Source organism: Onychostruthus taczanowskii, unplaced genomic scaffold (genome assembly GCF_017590055.1).
Source record: "Onychostruthus taczanowskii isolate IOZ18803 unplaced genomic scaffold, ASM1759005v1 scaffold24, whole genome shotgun sequence".
NCBI lineage: Eukaryota > Metazoa > Chordata > Aves > Passeriformes > Passeridae > Onychostruthus > Onychostruthus taczanowskii.
The window spans coordinates 1322744-1337627 of record NW_024499684.1 but is presented as its reverse complement, the minus strand read 5'-3'; the positions used below and the strand labels follow the sequence as shown (position 1 = coordinate 1337627).

The 14884-nt window shown below is 47.8% G+C and overlaps 1 protein-coding gene across 1 annotated transcript in view; it reads right to left on the bottom strand.

The window, feature by feature from the left end:
- RSRC1 (arginine and serine rich coiled-coil 1) overlaps positions 1-13840 on the bottom strand; it is a 101813-nt gene extending 87973 nt beyond the window's left edge. Inside the window, exons 1-3 of the mRNA XM_041406014.1 lie at positions 13484-13840; positions 12359-12553; positions 9601-9720 (exon numbers count right to left, since the gene is read on the bottom strand). Coding sequence (XP_041261948.1) covers positions 9601-9720; positions 12359-12546 — 308 coding nt within the window. The 5' untranslated portion in view covers positions 12547-12553; positions 13484-13840. The remainder of the gene's footprint in view (positions 1-9600; positions 9721-12358; positions 12554-13483) is intronic.
- Positions 13841-14884: the final 1044 nt, after the last annotated feature.

Genomic DNA, 14884 nt, shown 5'->3' with positions numbered 1-14884 from the left:
CCTGGGAATCAGGAGCTGCTGGGAATGGTTCAGGGAACAAACGACTGAAGAAGGGTGCAGCTGAACACATGGCACTGCACTGGGGCTGCTGAAAGGGGCTCTGGGAAGGTGGTTTGGATTCCCGGGAAGCTAATGTGCCGTGAGAAGGGCCGGCGATGAAAGCGCACCCGGCCCCACAGAAATCCAAACACAGCCACAGACACAATTATTTTACTAATTGCTAATGAATACAGTCAAGTGGCTTCAAAAAGACAAACTTTGCTTGGACTACTTCAGGTTTTGACCTCTGCAGGAGCAAATGCATTTCAAACTGGAGCCCACCAAAACTGATTAACGGCGCCAGCCAAGGCCAGCGCGGAGCAGGAGCTTTTTTCCATCTATCACATGGCCCCAAGGATAGTTAAATGAACCTTAAAATGGCTACAAACAGCTCAATGACTACACAGAGTCCTGCCAATTAGAAATAATTAGGCAGTCATTTTGGTGGTAAGTCTTTTTAAGTGCATACATAATGATGCAATGATGCTTATTAGCGAGCTCATAGGAGCTCTGCTCAAACAGCCTGGAATAATTATGCAACTATCACAAAGCCTTGCACATCTCTGTACTTCACCTTAATGCATTTAAAAATCCACTTCATTACCTCCAGTAATTAATCCTCCATTAATTGCAGGAAAAGCCCAGTTTACCGTGCTTCGTTTCTAATTATCTTATAAATAGTTATGGTTCTAATTAATGTGTTCATTAAGCTGAATATCTTTCTCAAAGCCATGCTCAGAGCAAAGGTTCTGCTTTTGAGAGAAAAAGCCTAACTAGCCATAAGGTGAGGCCATTTTGGTTGTATTTGCTTTTATTTTAGTATATTCAACCTCCTAATTGGCATTTAAAATCTAATTTGGAAGAACTTCAAGAAGACTATATAGGAGAAAAATAGGAAAAGGCTTTGCCTTTTTTTTTTCACCCATTCTCCAATCAAGAAGCTCAGAGCTTTAACAGGGAAACTTTTAGCATCTCTTTTTGATATAGACTGGGAACAGCTTTTCAGTGCTGTGCCACAGATTAATTTAAATTCAATCACAATTCAGTTTATCCCTGCATGTTTCCATAGAGGAGGACCAAAAACCATGGAAGAAAAATAGATACCTGTATAAGAGTTTATACAGAATTACTGCTGCTCTTGCCTTCATTTCTAAGATATAAATCCATGGCACAGAATTTACATCAGTTATTTGAGCTGAGCATGACCTGACCCTTTAAATTCATTGACAGGTTGCCTTCCTAAGAGATATGGATATGACCCAATAAAAAACACAACTGGAGAATATCTTACAGTAATACCCATGGATAAAGAACCTCTCCATTGAAATACTTTTCCCAGGATTTTGGGGCATTGCATGCAAGAATTTTCCAGAAAATTTGGACTCAAAATAAAATTCTGCAGGAGTACAATCAAAATATTTTAGTTATAGTTACAATTGTGGTATAGATACTAAATTTCCACATCTTTCTAGATTTCAGTTTTTTAAATATACTTTATATATCTAATACACCTGTCTTCAGTCACAGTATGCAAAAACAAATCCAAGTTTTCCCATCTTTTTATTACCCTCACCACACATTGAACTTTAAATATTTTGTTCAGAGAATTGTTCATGCTCTATTTTAACAGCAAAAGGACAAAAGCTCTGCAATTATCCCATTTCTTTTGGGAACCTTTTCTTCCTAGAACATCCCAGCTCAGGAAAATCTGGAATCACTGCAGCCAGGTGCAGCTTTGCCATGGCTCTGCCAGGGCTGAGGTTTGATGCCAATAAAGCTGCATTAGGAGCAGAGGAATTATCAGCTCTACAGATTGCTCTGGAATTTTTGGGAGCCTCAGTGCTGGAAACTGGGAAAATGTAAAGCTCAGATGTGGGAGGAGAAGCAGCAGCAGGAAGGATGAAAGGAGAGCCAGGGAGGGGCAGGACAGCAGAGTTTTAACCAAATGAATCATGGACTCGCTCCCAGAGCACACTTTGGGAATGGCACCAGCCTGGACCCCGCGGGAAAATGGATTTTTATGGGATAAAGTTTGTTCCAAAGGTCCCCAAACCCTGCAGTGACTGCCCTGCTATGGAGAAATGCCTGGAATGCCAGAAAAAACTGACAGCAAAGGATTCCAGGGCATGGATGCTGGTTTACAGACAACCATGGGATGTTTTGGCTTGGGAGGGACCCCAAAGCTCATCCACACCCATGGCAGGGACACCTCCCACTGTCCCAGGAGCTCCAGCCCCAGTGTCCAGCCTGGCCTGGGCACTGCCAGGGATCCAGGGGCAGCCACAGCTGCTCTGGAATTCCATCCCAGCCCCTCCCAGGGAACAATTCCTTCCCAAAATCCATCCAGCCCTGCCCTCTGGCAGTGGGAATTCATTCCCTCTTGCTCTATCACTCCACATCCAACACCACCTCTCCATATCACTTTTTTTGGCAGAAATCCACATTTTTTGCCTTCAGCATTTTAACCAGATTCTGTTCCTGCTATACATTATCAGAATTAGAAAGAGTGAAAGAAGAGAATAAGGAGTAAATTTTTTTTACTAAATTCTACTATTTTGTGTTTCACAGTGGGGAAAAATCACTCCTAGAAACGGACCCCTGGAAAGAGCAACAATTTACAGAGCAAAGAGAGTCTTGGATTACCAGGGCATCCTCAAGACATCTGTTTTTGCAGGGCTGCCTCAAGAAACAAGAGCTCTGCAGCAAAGAAAAAACAGATTCCATTTCATGGCCAGAGCTTTGGTGGCAGAGAAAAAAGAGAATTAAAAAAAAAAAAGTTAAAATACATCGTGGTTTAGAATGTAGACACACTGAAATCAAAAAGGCAATTCCCCACTAAGGGCAGTTCCTTTTCCAAACAGAAAACTGAAGCACTAAAAAAACCCAACAACCTGCAAAGACTTTTCCCAAAGGGAGGAATGAGAGGTTCTAGAGCAGTGATGAGCTCTGCTTTAAACACACTGTGTGTACCCAACACCTGGGCTGCACAAAAACCAACTTTCCCTGGATTCAGACTCGAGCCTGAGCTCCAAATGAACAGCACTTTTGCATTCAGAGCTTTTTTAAGGCTCCTTTTTTTTGGTTTTATACCAATGAAAAGCATCAAAGCAGCTGTCACTCGCAGCTCTGTGCCTTTATTGATAACTGGAGGGCCCTTGGCACTGCCTGTGAAGTTTAATTTCCCAAAGTGGTCAATTAAGGGTGGGCAATGAGCTCGGCAGTGCCTGCTGCTCCAGGATATCCCCACTGCTCCTGCTCCACCTCTGGGCCTTTCCTGGGCAGCCACGGACACAAACTGATCATTCTTCTTGAAAAAGTCATTTATTGCAACAAAAAAAAAAAAAAATTTTTAGAGGCTGGTGCTGATACAACCTGGAATGCAACAAAATCCTAAATAAAAACTGCAGGGTTGGATTTACTGGGGGAAAAATGAACAAGAGCTGACATTACCATCAGCAGGATCACACTCAGTAATGTCAATTCCACACTCCTGCCCCAAGCTTTTATTTGAAGTGTCATGAAAGAAACGCTGCAATATCTTAATTAAATCTATTTGCTAATTGACCAAAGGCTTAAAACTTTCCCAGCAGTAAAAAAAGAGAGGAACATGTAATATTTACACTGATTGCTCACATAATTGCACCTGAGTGGTTTAACTTGAGGAGCAAGGACAGGGGGGAAAAAATAACCTAAGCTGCAGATCAATACTTGAAAGGAACAGTAACTCCAGTGGCTACAACCAGGCAAAAATTAAGCAATCCTAAGAATTAATGACAAGAATAAAATTACAGAAGCACGGAATGGCTTGGAATTTCAAAAGCAATGTTCTAATTAAACAGCACTGCTTGATTTCTGCCAGGACTCCTGTCTGCTTCTCTTTGGAAAAGTTCTCCCAAGGGGGCATTCCCAAGGGCTTTGCCAGCTGAAGAGGGCACAGCCCTGTCCCTGTGTGCCCAGCCCTGCTCACTCCTGGTGTCCTGCAGCAGGAGAAGGGCCCTGGCTGTCCCTGTCCCATGCCAACCCATCACTCTGAGCCACTCCTGCTGCTCCCACCCCAATCCAGGGCCACCCTTCCAGCAGACACAGCTGCTCCATGGCCAGCCCAAAAACCCTCCCTTTGTCCCCAACTCCTCCTGAGCAGCCACCATCAGCTGTGCCAGCGCCCAGTCCCACGGCCAGACCTCTGCTGTCACCTGGAACATCACCAGTTTAATCCCCCAGCTGAAAGTCACACCTCAACACCCCTAAAAATCAGCCTTCTAACTCCACACCACTACAGTGGATCTTTGCCCACCAATGGAGACATTAAATTATTTTTTTTAAATCAATCTCTCCTCTACATCCTCCTGTTCCTCCATAAACTCTCCAGGCCCATCACAGTTTTACTCTTTATTTATCTGCTGTCCACTCAAAAACATCCATCACTTTTAATTTCCTCTCTCCTAAAAAGCTTTATTTTCCTTTTAGGCCAATGCTGGTTGAGGAAATCCCTCCTGAAGTTTTCATAATGAAGCCCCTGCTCTGTAATCCATGAAAAGCCCTCCACCAGCATGTGCTGAGCAGGACAGACAGACACAAAATTACTACAAATTGTGTCTTGATCCACTAGTTCTTATCAGCTCTGAGGTCTGATAGGACAGGTTTTAATGTGGAAAGACTCCAGCACTTCAATCCCACACTAAAATAATTGCATGGAAAAAAGGTACCAGTAACACAAACACAAAAGCATTCAGTGATACCATCTTTAAAAAGTCTTCCAAAGTGTGCAGCATCAACCCCTCAATAAAGTATACAACAACATTTTTTAAAGAAGGTATTAAAAAAAATCTCCAAGACCCCAAAAAACCATAACCAGTGGGGTTTTACTCTCAGTTGTTTAATGCCCTTTCCACACTGCACTTGAGGACGAAGGTATTAAAAAAAATCTCCAAGACCCCAAAAAACCATAACCACTGGGGTTTTACTCTCAGTTGTTTAATGGCCCTTTCCACAGTGCACTTGAGGAACCTGGTATTAAATAGCACAAATTAACTGCTAAACACAAAGAACTCTGCCAGGCTGAAGCCAGGTTAATTCCAGTTCACACTGCTGGGATAATGGCAGCTGCTTTTGCATCCCCAAACCCAACCCCATGCCAAAGCCAGCCCTAAGCTGCAGCTCCCCTGCCCTGCATGCAACAACCTGCACACTCTGCAACACGAAATTAATTAGGCTGCAGGAATGGTAAAGAAACAAGATGTAAAACCTGATCCAACACCTCCTTCAGCCCCACTGCCAAGGATCAGCTCTCCAGGCAGGATTACTTCCCATATAATCTTTTTTTCTCCTTCAACATGTACAGATGCAATGCTGGTTTTGTGCTGATTTTTAAGTTGAAGCGCATTAAAGATATTTGAAGGCAGCAGTTTGCAGCTTAACATAATGGGAGAAGCCAAAGACATTTGGCAGACAATAAAGCAAACTTGCATATTCACAGGCAGTTCCAGGATTGGCTGAAATCAGGGAATAAAGGTCAACATTTTTTGGTTAATTCTATTTAAAGCACCGTGAATTAGAAGATTTGTGCAGCAAGTTCTGCTGCAGAGTATTTTCTATGTGATTAACTGGCAGAACAATCACAGTGGAAACTCTCCCAATATTCCCAGGGCTCCATCCAGCCCACAATCCTGCAGGAGCCACAGCAGCAGAATATTCTAATAAGAACTCTCCTAATCTTCACCCAGCAATAATTTCAAGATGATATTATTATTCTCATTTCCTTGAATAATATCCATACTCCAGGGCCATTTTCCTTCTCATATTCAATATGGGGCATGCTCCTATCAAGATTCCTTTCTTCATATCCTGTCACGGTATCAATCACTGCCTGCTGTCCACTCAATCCACTTTTGATTTATCAGCCGCCGTCTTCCCGGACTCCATAACTCGACCCAAACCATTTTAGCAAGACAGTGACAAATAACACCCAGGATCACATCAACCTGTTCCACTTAGTAAACTAAGGAACAGGAACTGTGACATCCCTCCATAAGTATTCCCCGCTATTCCCCAGCCTGATGTATATTAATGAGGAGCTGCTATTTGAAATGCTCCTTCCACATCAGCATCTAATATGATCAAATTAGGAAATGGGATGATTTATTAAATTCCGTGGAGCTGAAATATTCCTTCCCAGCTCTGGATGCCTGGCTGCAGAGTGGGAGCTGTTGCTTCCAATTTTTCCACGGGAGGATGTGCCCGCGCTTCGCGGACGAATTATTGGCTTTAAAAAGATTGTGAGGAGGCGAAATGTTATTAAGCAAATGCTCAGTAAAACAAACTAAATCGGTTTTAAAATCCCTAATTTAATGTAAATCTTGGTTGTTTCTGCTGAAATTCAGTTTGTGATCTTATTAAGTCGTATTTGCATTGTACTCCCTCACTGTAGGACAGCTTGGAATTTATGGCATTACTGGGAAGCTACACTTTTTGGACTTTAAAAATGCATCTAAAATAGAATAATTATAATATGCACAAGTTTTCTTATCTTCTCAAATAAAACACAACTATTATCAGGAAGCTCCACTTTTTTTAACTCTAAAAATGCATCTAAAATGAAACAGCCAACACACAAGTTTTCTTATCTTTTCAAATAAAACACAACTATTATCAGGAAGCTCCACTTTTTTTAACTCTAAAAATGCATCTAAAATAGTAGAATTATGATATGCATAAGAAGTTTTTTTATCTTATCAAAAAAAGTACAAGCAATACTGGGAAGTCCCACTTTTTTCATCCTTAAAATGCACCTAAAATAATCACAATATGCACAAGTTTTCTTCTCCAATAAAGTATGAGAAATCAGTTTAGGTTGCAAACAACACCTATTTAAAATATCTTACACATATCATTATAAAAATCCAACTTTTGAAAGTAACACTTGATCTAGCTCAGTGTTTTGCACTGCTGGAGATGTGTAAATCACCTGCTCTAATAAAACACCTGTGTTAGAGAAGTTATTAAAAAACACATTACTTTTAACACCACCTTCACTACCTTGAAAAACACATTAAAAGAGGATTGTGGGGAGAAAAGACATTACAGGATACAGAATCTGCATGATTTATAGCAAAAACAATTCCAGGCATTTAAAGAGACCACGTAACAGAGCTTAACTTCCAACAGGAAGGTAATTTTCCAGAGGTAGACTCCTAATAACTAAAATAAAATTTAAAAATGGCATTTGCTGGGCTGCTAAAGGGGATAACCCTCTGAGGGTGCAGCAGGAGGGTGCAAACCCAGGGCTGATCTCCCCTTTCCAGGTGGTCAGCAGCTTTTCCTCCCCTCCTGGCAATGCAGAAGCTGGAGATCCCCAGGAATATTCCCCTGGATAACCCATTCCTCACCACAGGAACACTAGGGGCTCATGAGCTCCTCTGGATCCTTTTATTAATTATTTACGAGTGGTTTCTTCAGGATTTCCTTTGAAAAACCAGAGGAAAATAAGTTGTGCCAGCCAGAACAAATAAAAACCTGGAATTACAGCTGGAATTCGTGAGAATTCCAGGCCAGCACTACAAACACACACATTTTCCAGGACATTGTCACAGCTGCCCCAGGTGGAGCACGGGCAGAGATGGGGAACCCTCAGTCCTGAACCACCTTTTCCCACTGTTTTTATTTTTAGGGTTTTTTTTTCTACCACTCCTCACATTCCCTCTCTCCCCCACAATCTCTTTTCCAGGCTGAGGAATCCTAAACTCCTTGGAAAGCTGGTGAGCCCTGGGTTGAGTGATTTTGAGGCAGAAAAGGGATTATTTGGCATCACTGACAAGCAGGGCAAACACAGGTCTGGAGTAGCAGCTTTGTGCTAAACCAAGATTTAACTCTCCAAAATCAGATTAATCCAGAGCTGCTCAGTGCCACACCACAGCAGACTCAGAAAAAATTACAATAAAGGATGGGATGTGTCCTGCTGGGTTTCACTTTAAGCTTTTGGACTCTTGTGGGATCATTTGGGATGTTATTTAGCAATATTTTCCCCCTGTGGGTGTGAATAGGACCAGCAGTTCAAGGAACATGCAGCTCTACCCCTCCAGTGCTGCACACTCAATACATGAAATGTTTGATACACCAAATATTTAATACATAAAATATCTGGTACATCAACTATTTAACACACAGTATTTCCTAGCAGTAGCCAGGTTTTTCAGATCCTTAGCTGCCTAACTTCCATATATTGTAACCAAGATTAAAATCAAATCCCTTGGAAAAGATGACCACTAAACCACAGCTAGTGAGAGCTGCAATTTGTATTTATTATGTATTATTGTATGACCATTGAATCATAGCTAATGAGGTCTGTAATTTATTACATATTGTTTTATAATAATAAATTTTTAAATCAGTTTATCATACATCCTAACACTGAGCATGTGAAAAGCCTTCTCTTTCACCTCATTCTTCTGACACTTCTGTGGGTTCAAACTGATTTTCTTAGCAAGAAAAAGTGGGTATTCACTGCACAGGAACAGCTGCACAGCTCTGATGGGGAGGATACTCCAAGAGAGGTCAGGCAGTTTAATTTCTGAATTTATTTCTAACTCTAAATAATCAAATTTCTACTACAAAGGCACTGCAGCAATAAAAGGTCCAAGCAACTCTTCCAGTGAACAGCTGGGAATAAGTCATGGCACAGCACAAAGAACAGAAGGGGAATATTCACATCTTTCAACAACAATTTGTCAACATTTAGAGGTAACAGCTCTCCTGGTTTGGGCATGGAAACCAAAGGTTTAACAAATCCTTAGTGCAGGCACACGAAATCACCCGGCTGAAGATTTTAAATATGGACCCAAACAGCATTGATCTGCCTGCTCCAGTCAATAATTAATTTTAAATCAATAGGAAATGCTAATGGGAAACCTGGTAGCCAGGATAAACTTCAGTTAAACCTCTAATTGAAAAATACACACAAGCACAACCTGAGCATCTTTTAATTAAAGAAGAAAAGCAGATTTTATAGTAGCTTTTGCAACTTCTGGTTAAGATTTAAATATTTAAATTGTGAAATATTGGTTAGTCACAAACCAATGCATGCAAACTTTCACTGCAGACAACCTCAAATATTAATAAAAGATTGCATAACTAAAGACTCATCCTTTTCCAAGAGGAACACAGGTGAGAAAAGCAGTTTATTCTGAACTTCAGGGAGCCAGTGTGGGAATTATGGAAAGCAGGAACCAAAGGGAAAAATCCACAAGACATTTCCAAATAATTGTATGACACCAAGAGACCCTATTTATGTTTGTTTGTTTGGGTTTTTTTTTTTTTTTTTTGCTTGAATCAAATGCAAAATAAATATCTTTTCTTCAAAATTGTTTCACCAGGGTAACTGAAAGATTTAGTGTATGACAAGCACTCCAGACCCCAAATCAGGAATTTCCAGGCACGTGTGGCTCAAACCATCCCCTGCAGCCATTCTTCCCATTTATCCCAAGCTCAGTAATGATGGCAGGATTTTCCAGGAATGTTTTTCCAGCAGAAATACCACTGTTGTTTTTTCCTAGGGGAGACTCTTACCTCCTGGTCCTGCTCTTTGACCTGGACCTTTGGGACCTGTAGGATTTGCCTCTGCCCCGGGAACGGCTGCGCTTCCTCCTGGAGCCGTAGGAAGAGCTGCTGCTGGATCTGTGTCTGCGCCTGCAACAGAGCAGGGGTGAGGCTGGCCCTGCCAAAAATCCCAAAACCAGCAACAAACCCCCAGGAGTCCTCAGGAAACACAGCCAGGGGTGAGGCTGGCACTGCCAAAAACCCCAAAACCAGCAACAAACCCCCAGGAGTCCTCAGGAAACACAGCCAGGGGTGAGGCTGGCCCTGCCAAAAACCCCAAAAACGGAGACAAACCCCCAGGAGTGCTCAGAAAACACAGCCAGGGGTGAGGCTGGCCCTGCCAAAAACCCCAAAAACGGAGACAAACCCCCAGGAGTGCTCAGAAAACACAGCCAGGGGTGAGGCTGGCACTGCCAAAAACCCCAAAAACGGAGACAAACCCCCAGGAGTCCTCAGAAAACACAACCAGGGGTGAGGCTGGTACTGCCAAAAACCCCAAAACCAGCAACAAACCCCCAGAGTCCTCAGAAAACACAGCCAGGGGTGAGGCTGGCACTGCTCCCCAAACCCCAAAAAACAGGGACAAATCCCCAGCAATCACTGAAAAAACACAGCCAGGCTGTATATAGCACTGCCCCAAAAAAACCTAAAAACAGGGACAAATCCCCAGGGATTCCTCAGAAAACACAGCCAGGGGAGCATGGCACTGCCCAAAAATCCCAAAAAAAACCAGAGAAAATCGCCCAAGGACTCCTGAGAATACACAGCCAGGGTTGAGACTAGCACTGCTCCCAAACACCCCAAAAAAGAGGGACAAATGCCCAAGGATTCCTGAGAAAACACACACAGACCTGGGGGGTTTATAGGGTGCTCCAGAAGCCTCAAATCCCACTATTCCCCCATAAAAGAAACTCACACACACAGGGACACTGCAGCCCTAAAGAGCTGATCTTCCAAAATCCACACTCCTGATAAAAATGAAGTTTGGGTGGGATCCTTAATTACTGTTAGTAGTAATTAGTTAATCAGGGTTAATTTACTTCATTTGAGTTCATTTAAGGGCAGTTCCCTCCTGAGTCCAGTCAGAAACAGAAGGGTCTCTTCCTTTTCCCCTCCCTCCCAGTTCTGTCTATTCAAAGAATAAATTCTTCTACCAAGGACAACGGTGAAAGAAAAGATATTAAACCCAAAATCCCAATGAAATCCAAATCTTAACACTTCCTCCCCATCTTCCCAGTTGTTAACTAATTAACAATTACAATCCTCCCTATTTTTGGCCTTTATGTGTGATTAGTATAAAATATTATATTATATTATATTATATTATATTATATTATATTATATTATATTATAAACTGTAGATATAAAATATTGTATGTATTATATTCCATATATTATAATATATAATATTTTATATTATATATTTATTATATGTATTGTTTATTATTATTCTACATATAATGCATTTATATTATATATTATACAGACTAATTATATTATATTATATTATATTATATTCAGACTGTATGTATAAAATATGAACAAGAATGGAATTCAGGATGTGCTCAGTGATTATCCAGCATGAGGGAAAGGCACAGCAGGAGCTGGAATGCTGGACAGGATGCAGAGGTTAATGCTGAAGAACAGGGCTGCACCTGGAAAGGGAAGGTGATGCTCCTGCTGGATGAGGGGCAGGAATTCCAGAAGCTGCTGCCTTTGATTCCTGGGGGTCAGGGACAAATCCAGCATGGAGCAGGGCCTGAACTGCCAGGAGCAGATGCCCTGCCCCAGGGGCAAAGGCAGGATCCCAAAAGCAGAGCTCTGGATCATTCCTGGGGACCCTGCAGCCCCTCTGGGTTCCCTGGAGCTGTGCTGGAACAGGATCCAAGGTGCCCAGGGCTGGACTCACAGCCCAGCACCCTGCCCTGGCCCTGGGGAGGATGGAGATCCAGCAGGAGAAAGGGCTGGGAATGAACCCCCCAGCACACCCTGCAGCCTCTCCAGAAAGGCCTGGCAGGAGCATTCCCTCCTGGATTCCCAGGGCAGCTGGACACCAGGAGAGTTCTCCAGCTCCTCCTCCCAGTAAATTCACCAGCACAAGCCAGACTGAGCCAGCCAGGATGGAGCACAGAGCTGCTGCAGGGCTGGAGCCCCTCTGGAGCCAGGCTGGGAGAGGAGAAGCTCCAGGAGAGCTCAGAGCCCTGCCAGGGCCTGAAGGGGCTCCAGGAGAGCTGGAGAGGGACTGGAGACAAGAATGGAGGGACAGGACACAGGGAATGGCTCCCACTGCCAGAGGGCAGCCATGGATGGGAGATTGGGAATTGGGAATTCATGCCTGGGCTGGGATTCCCAGAGCAGCTGTGGCTGCCCCTGGATCCCTGGCAGTGCCCAAGGCCAGGCTGGATGAGCTTGGAGCACCTGGGACAGTGGGACATGTCCCTCTTGGGGAAGAAAGGAAGAGTTATTTTACCTCCTGGGGTTTCCCTGCTTTAAAGCAGAATTTCTCTTTGGATCTGCACATTCCCTGCTCTGTTCTGCTGGGGAGGAGGTGGTGTGGGTACTTCTGGTCATGGTGGTAGGTTTGAGGCTTTATGTTGACAAAGTAAAACAGTTTCACATCTCTTAAGGCTCAGAACAATCTGTGCCATAAAATCCCAACCCGTGGGATCCAAACCCTTCCTGCCTTAACACTAAAGAGCTCAGCTTCCAAAACCTCCCACAAATGCACCTTTTCTCATAGGAATGGGACCAGGACGGGAGATCCCGAGAGCGCGACCTGGACCTGGATTTCCTGCCCGACTTTTTGCGGCTGTAGGCGCGGCTGTCCGAGGAGCTGCTGGAGGAGGAGCGCCGCCGGTGCTTCTTCTTCCTCCTGCTCCTGCCCTCCTCCTCCGTGTCCGAGGAGCGCCGGCCCATCTCCGACCTGCACAGAACGCGGACACCCGCAGCTGTCACAAGGGCTGCTGGCTGCCCTGCCTTGGTTTAGATTTATAAAAAAATCAAAATACGCCCTCTGCTCCTGTCCCTGTTCCTGGGAGCACAGCCCGACCCCCCGGCTGTCCCCTCCTGGCAGGAGCTGTGCAGAGCCACAAGGTTCCCCCTGAGCCTCCTTTTCTCCAGGCTGAGCCCCTTCCCAGCTCCCTCAGTCCGTCCTGGTTCTCCATTCCCTTCCCACCTCCCTCACCCTTCCCAGCTCCCTCAGCCCCTCCTGGGGCTCCATTCCCTTCCCAGCTCCCTCAGCCCCTCCTGGGGCTCCATTCCCTTCCCAGCTCCCTCAGCCCCTCCTGGGGCTCCATTCCCTTCCCAGCTCCCTCAGCCCCTCCTGGGGCTCCATTCCCTTCCCAGCTCCCTCAGCCCCTCCTGGGGCTCCATTCCCTTCCCAGCTCCCTCAGCCCCTCCTGGGGCTCCATTCCCTTCCCAGCTCCCTCAGCCCCTCCTGGTTCTCCATTCCCTTCCCAGCTCCCTCAGCCCCTCCTGGGGCTCCATTCCCTTCCCAGCTCCCTCAGCCCCTCCTGGTTCCCCATTCCCTTCCCAGCTCCCTCAGCCCCTCCTGGTTCTCCATTCCCTTCCCAGCTCCCTCAGCCCCTCCTGGGGCTCCATTCCCTTCCCAGCTCCCTCAGCCCCTCCTGGTTCTCCATTCCCTTCCCAGCTCCCCCAGCCTCTCCTGGGGCTCCATTCCCTTCCCGGCTCCCTCAGCCTCTCCTGGTTCTCCATTCCCTTCCCGGCTCCCTCAGCCCCTCCTGGGGCTCCATTCCCTTCCCAGCTCCAATCCCTTCTGTGCTCCTCCTCCTCCCAGCACAGACGAGTCCATCTCGCTCAATTCCTCCATCCAAACTCCGGCCCATCCTCACACCTCCGGCCACCGGGGCAGCAGCTCCTGATCCACCGGGGAGGGCCTGGAGCAAAGGGAAACTCCCCGTTAAGGACACCGAGACTCCTCCCGAGCGCTGCCGGGAGCCGCAGGGCTCCAGCAGCCCCGTCCCGGAGAGCGGCCGGTTCTGGCACGGCCTCCGCGCCAGGGCAGCCCCGGCAGCGCCGAGCAAAGCGCGGCCCGGCCCGCGAGCACCGCCACCTCCCGGGGCTCCCGGAGCCGCTCCCCGCCACCAGCAGCAGCTCCAGGGACTCCTCCCCCGGGCCCAGCCCTGCGCACCCCGGCGATGCCCGGCACAGCCGGGATCCCCGTGCGGGCTCCGCCGGGGCTCTGCCCCCGCACCGGAGGCCGCGCGGCCGCTGCGCACACCGGGCCCTGCAGCGGCCGCTGACCGCCCTGCCGTGCTCTGGGGGACCGGTGCGGGTGTATCCCGTGTCCCTGTGTCCCCCCGTGTCCCTGTATCCCGCTATGTCCCCCCCCGTGTGCCCCGTACCTGGCGGAGCCGCCGCGGCCCCGGTTCGAGCCCAGCGCCTTCCGGGGCGGCGGGCAGGCAGCGCCAATCCACCGCCGAGCGCGGCCAGGCGGCCACAGCGAGCGCCGAGCCATCGATGCGGCGCGCCGGGAGCGCCCACGCGGGACGGGCGGGGTCGGGCCGGGGTCCCGCTGCCCACGGGGGTGCAGAGCCCCGGGAGCGCTGTCTGCACCGTGCCCGACACGGCCACCCACGGGCGTGACCCGCCGCGGGTGACGCGCAGGAGGGGAGCGTGGGTGGTCCCGGGGTCGGGGTCCCGCCGCCCACGGGGGGCGCAGAGCGCACGGAGCTCTGTCCGCACCGTGCCCCACACGGCGACCAACGCGGCGACCCACGGGCGCACGGCGTGTCCCGGCCGGTCCTTGTCCCGCCGCGGGTGACGGGACCGCGCGGGGACAGCGGCACGGAGCGGTTTTCGTTCCGTCCCGGAGAGTTAAAGGAGAGTCGGGGGTTTATGGCACCGAGAGCCGCCCCGCGGGCGGGGGACAGCGCTCCACGCGCGGCGTGGGCACCGCGGCCGTGCCCGCGGGACGGAGCGCGCCGGGCGCGGGTGGGCACGGACCGAGCCGGGACCCACCGGGCCGGGCGGAGCCTCCGCCGGGCAACGACCAGAAACGCGCCAGAACGACGGAGTCGCTTCGCTTAATTCGATTTTCTTAGCCAATTTGGTTCGTTTAACGCGAGCTCCCGAGAGCGCGCTCCCCCGCCACGGGAACGGCGTGGGGATAAACGAAATGTCGGGGCGGAGGGGCCGGTGAGGGTCACCGGGGCGGAGGGGCCGGTGAGGGTCACCGGGCCGGCCGGCAGCCGCGGCGGGGCCGTCACGCCGAATCCCGCGGTGCCCGGTGCCC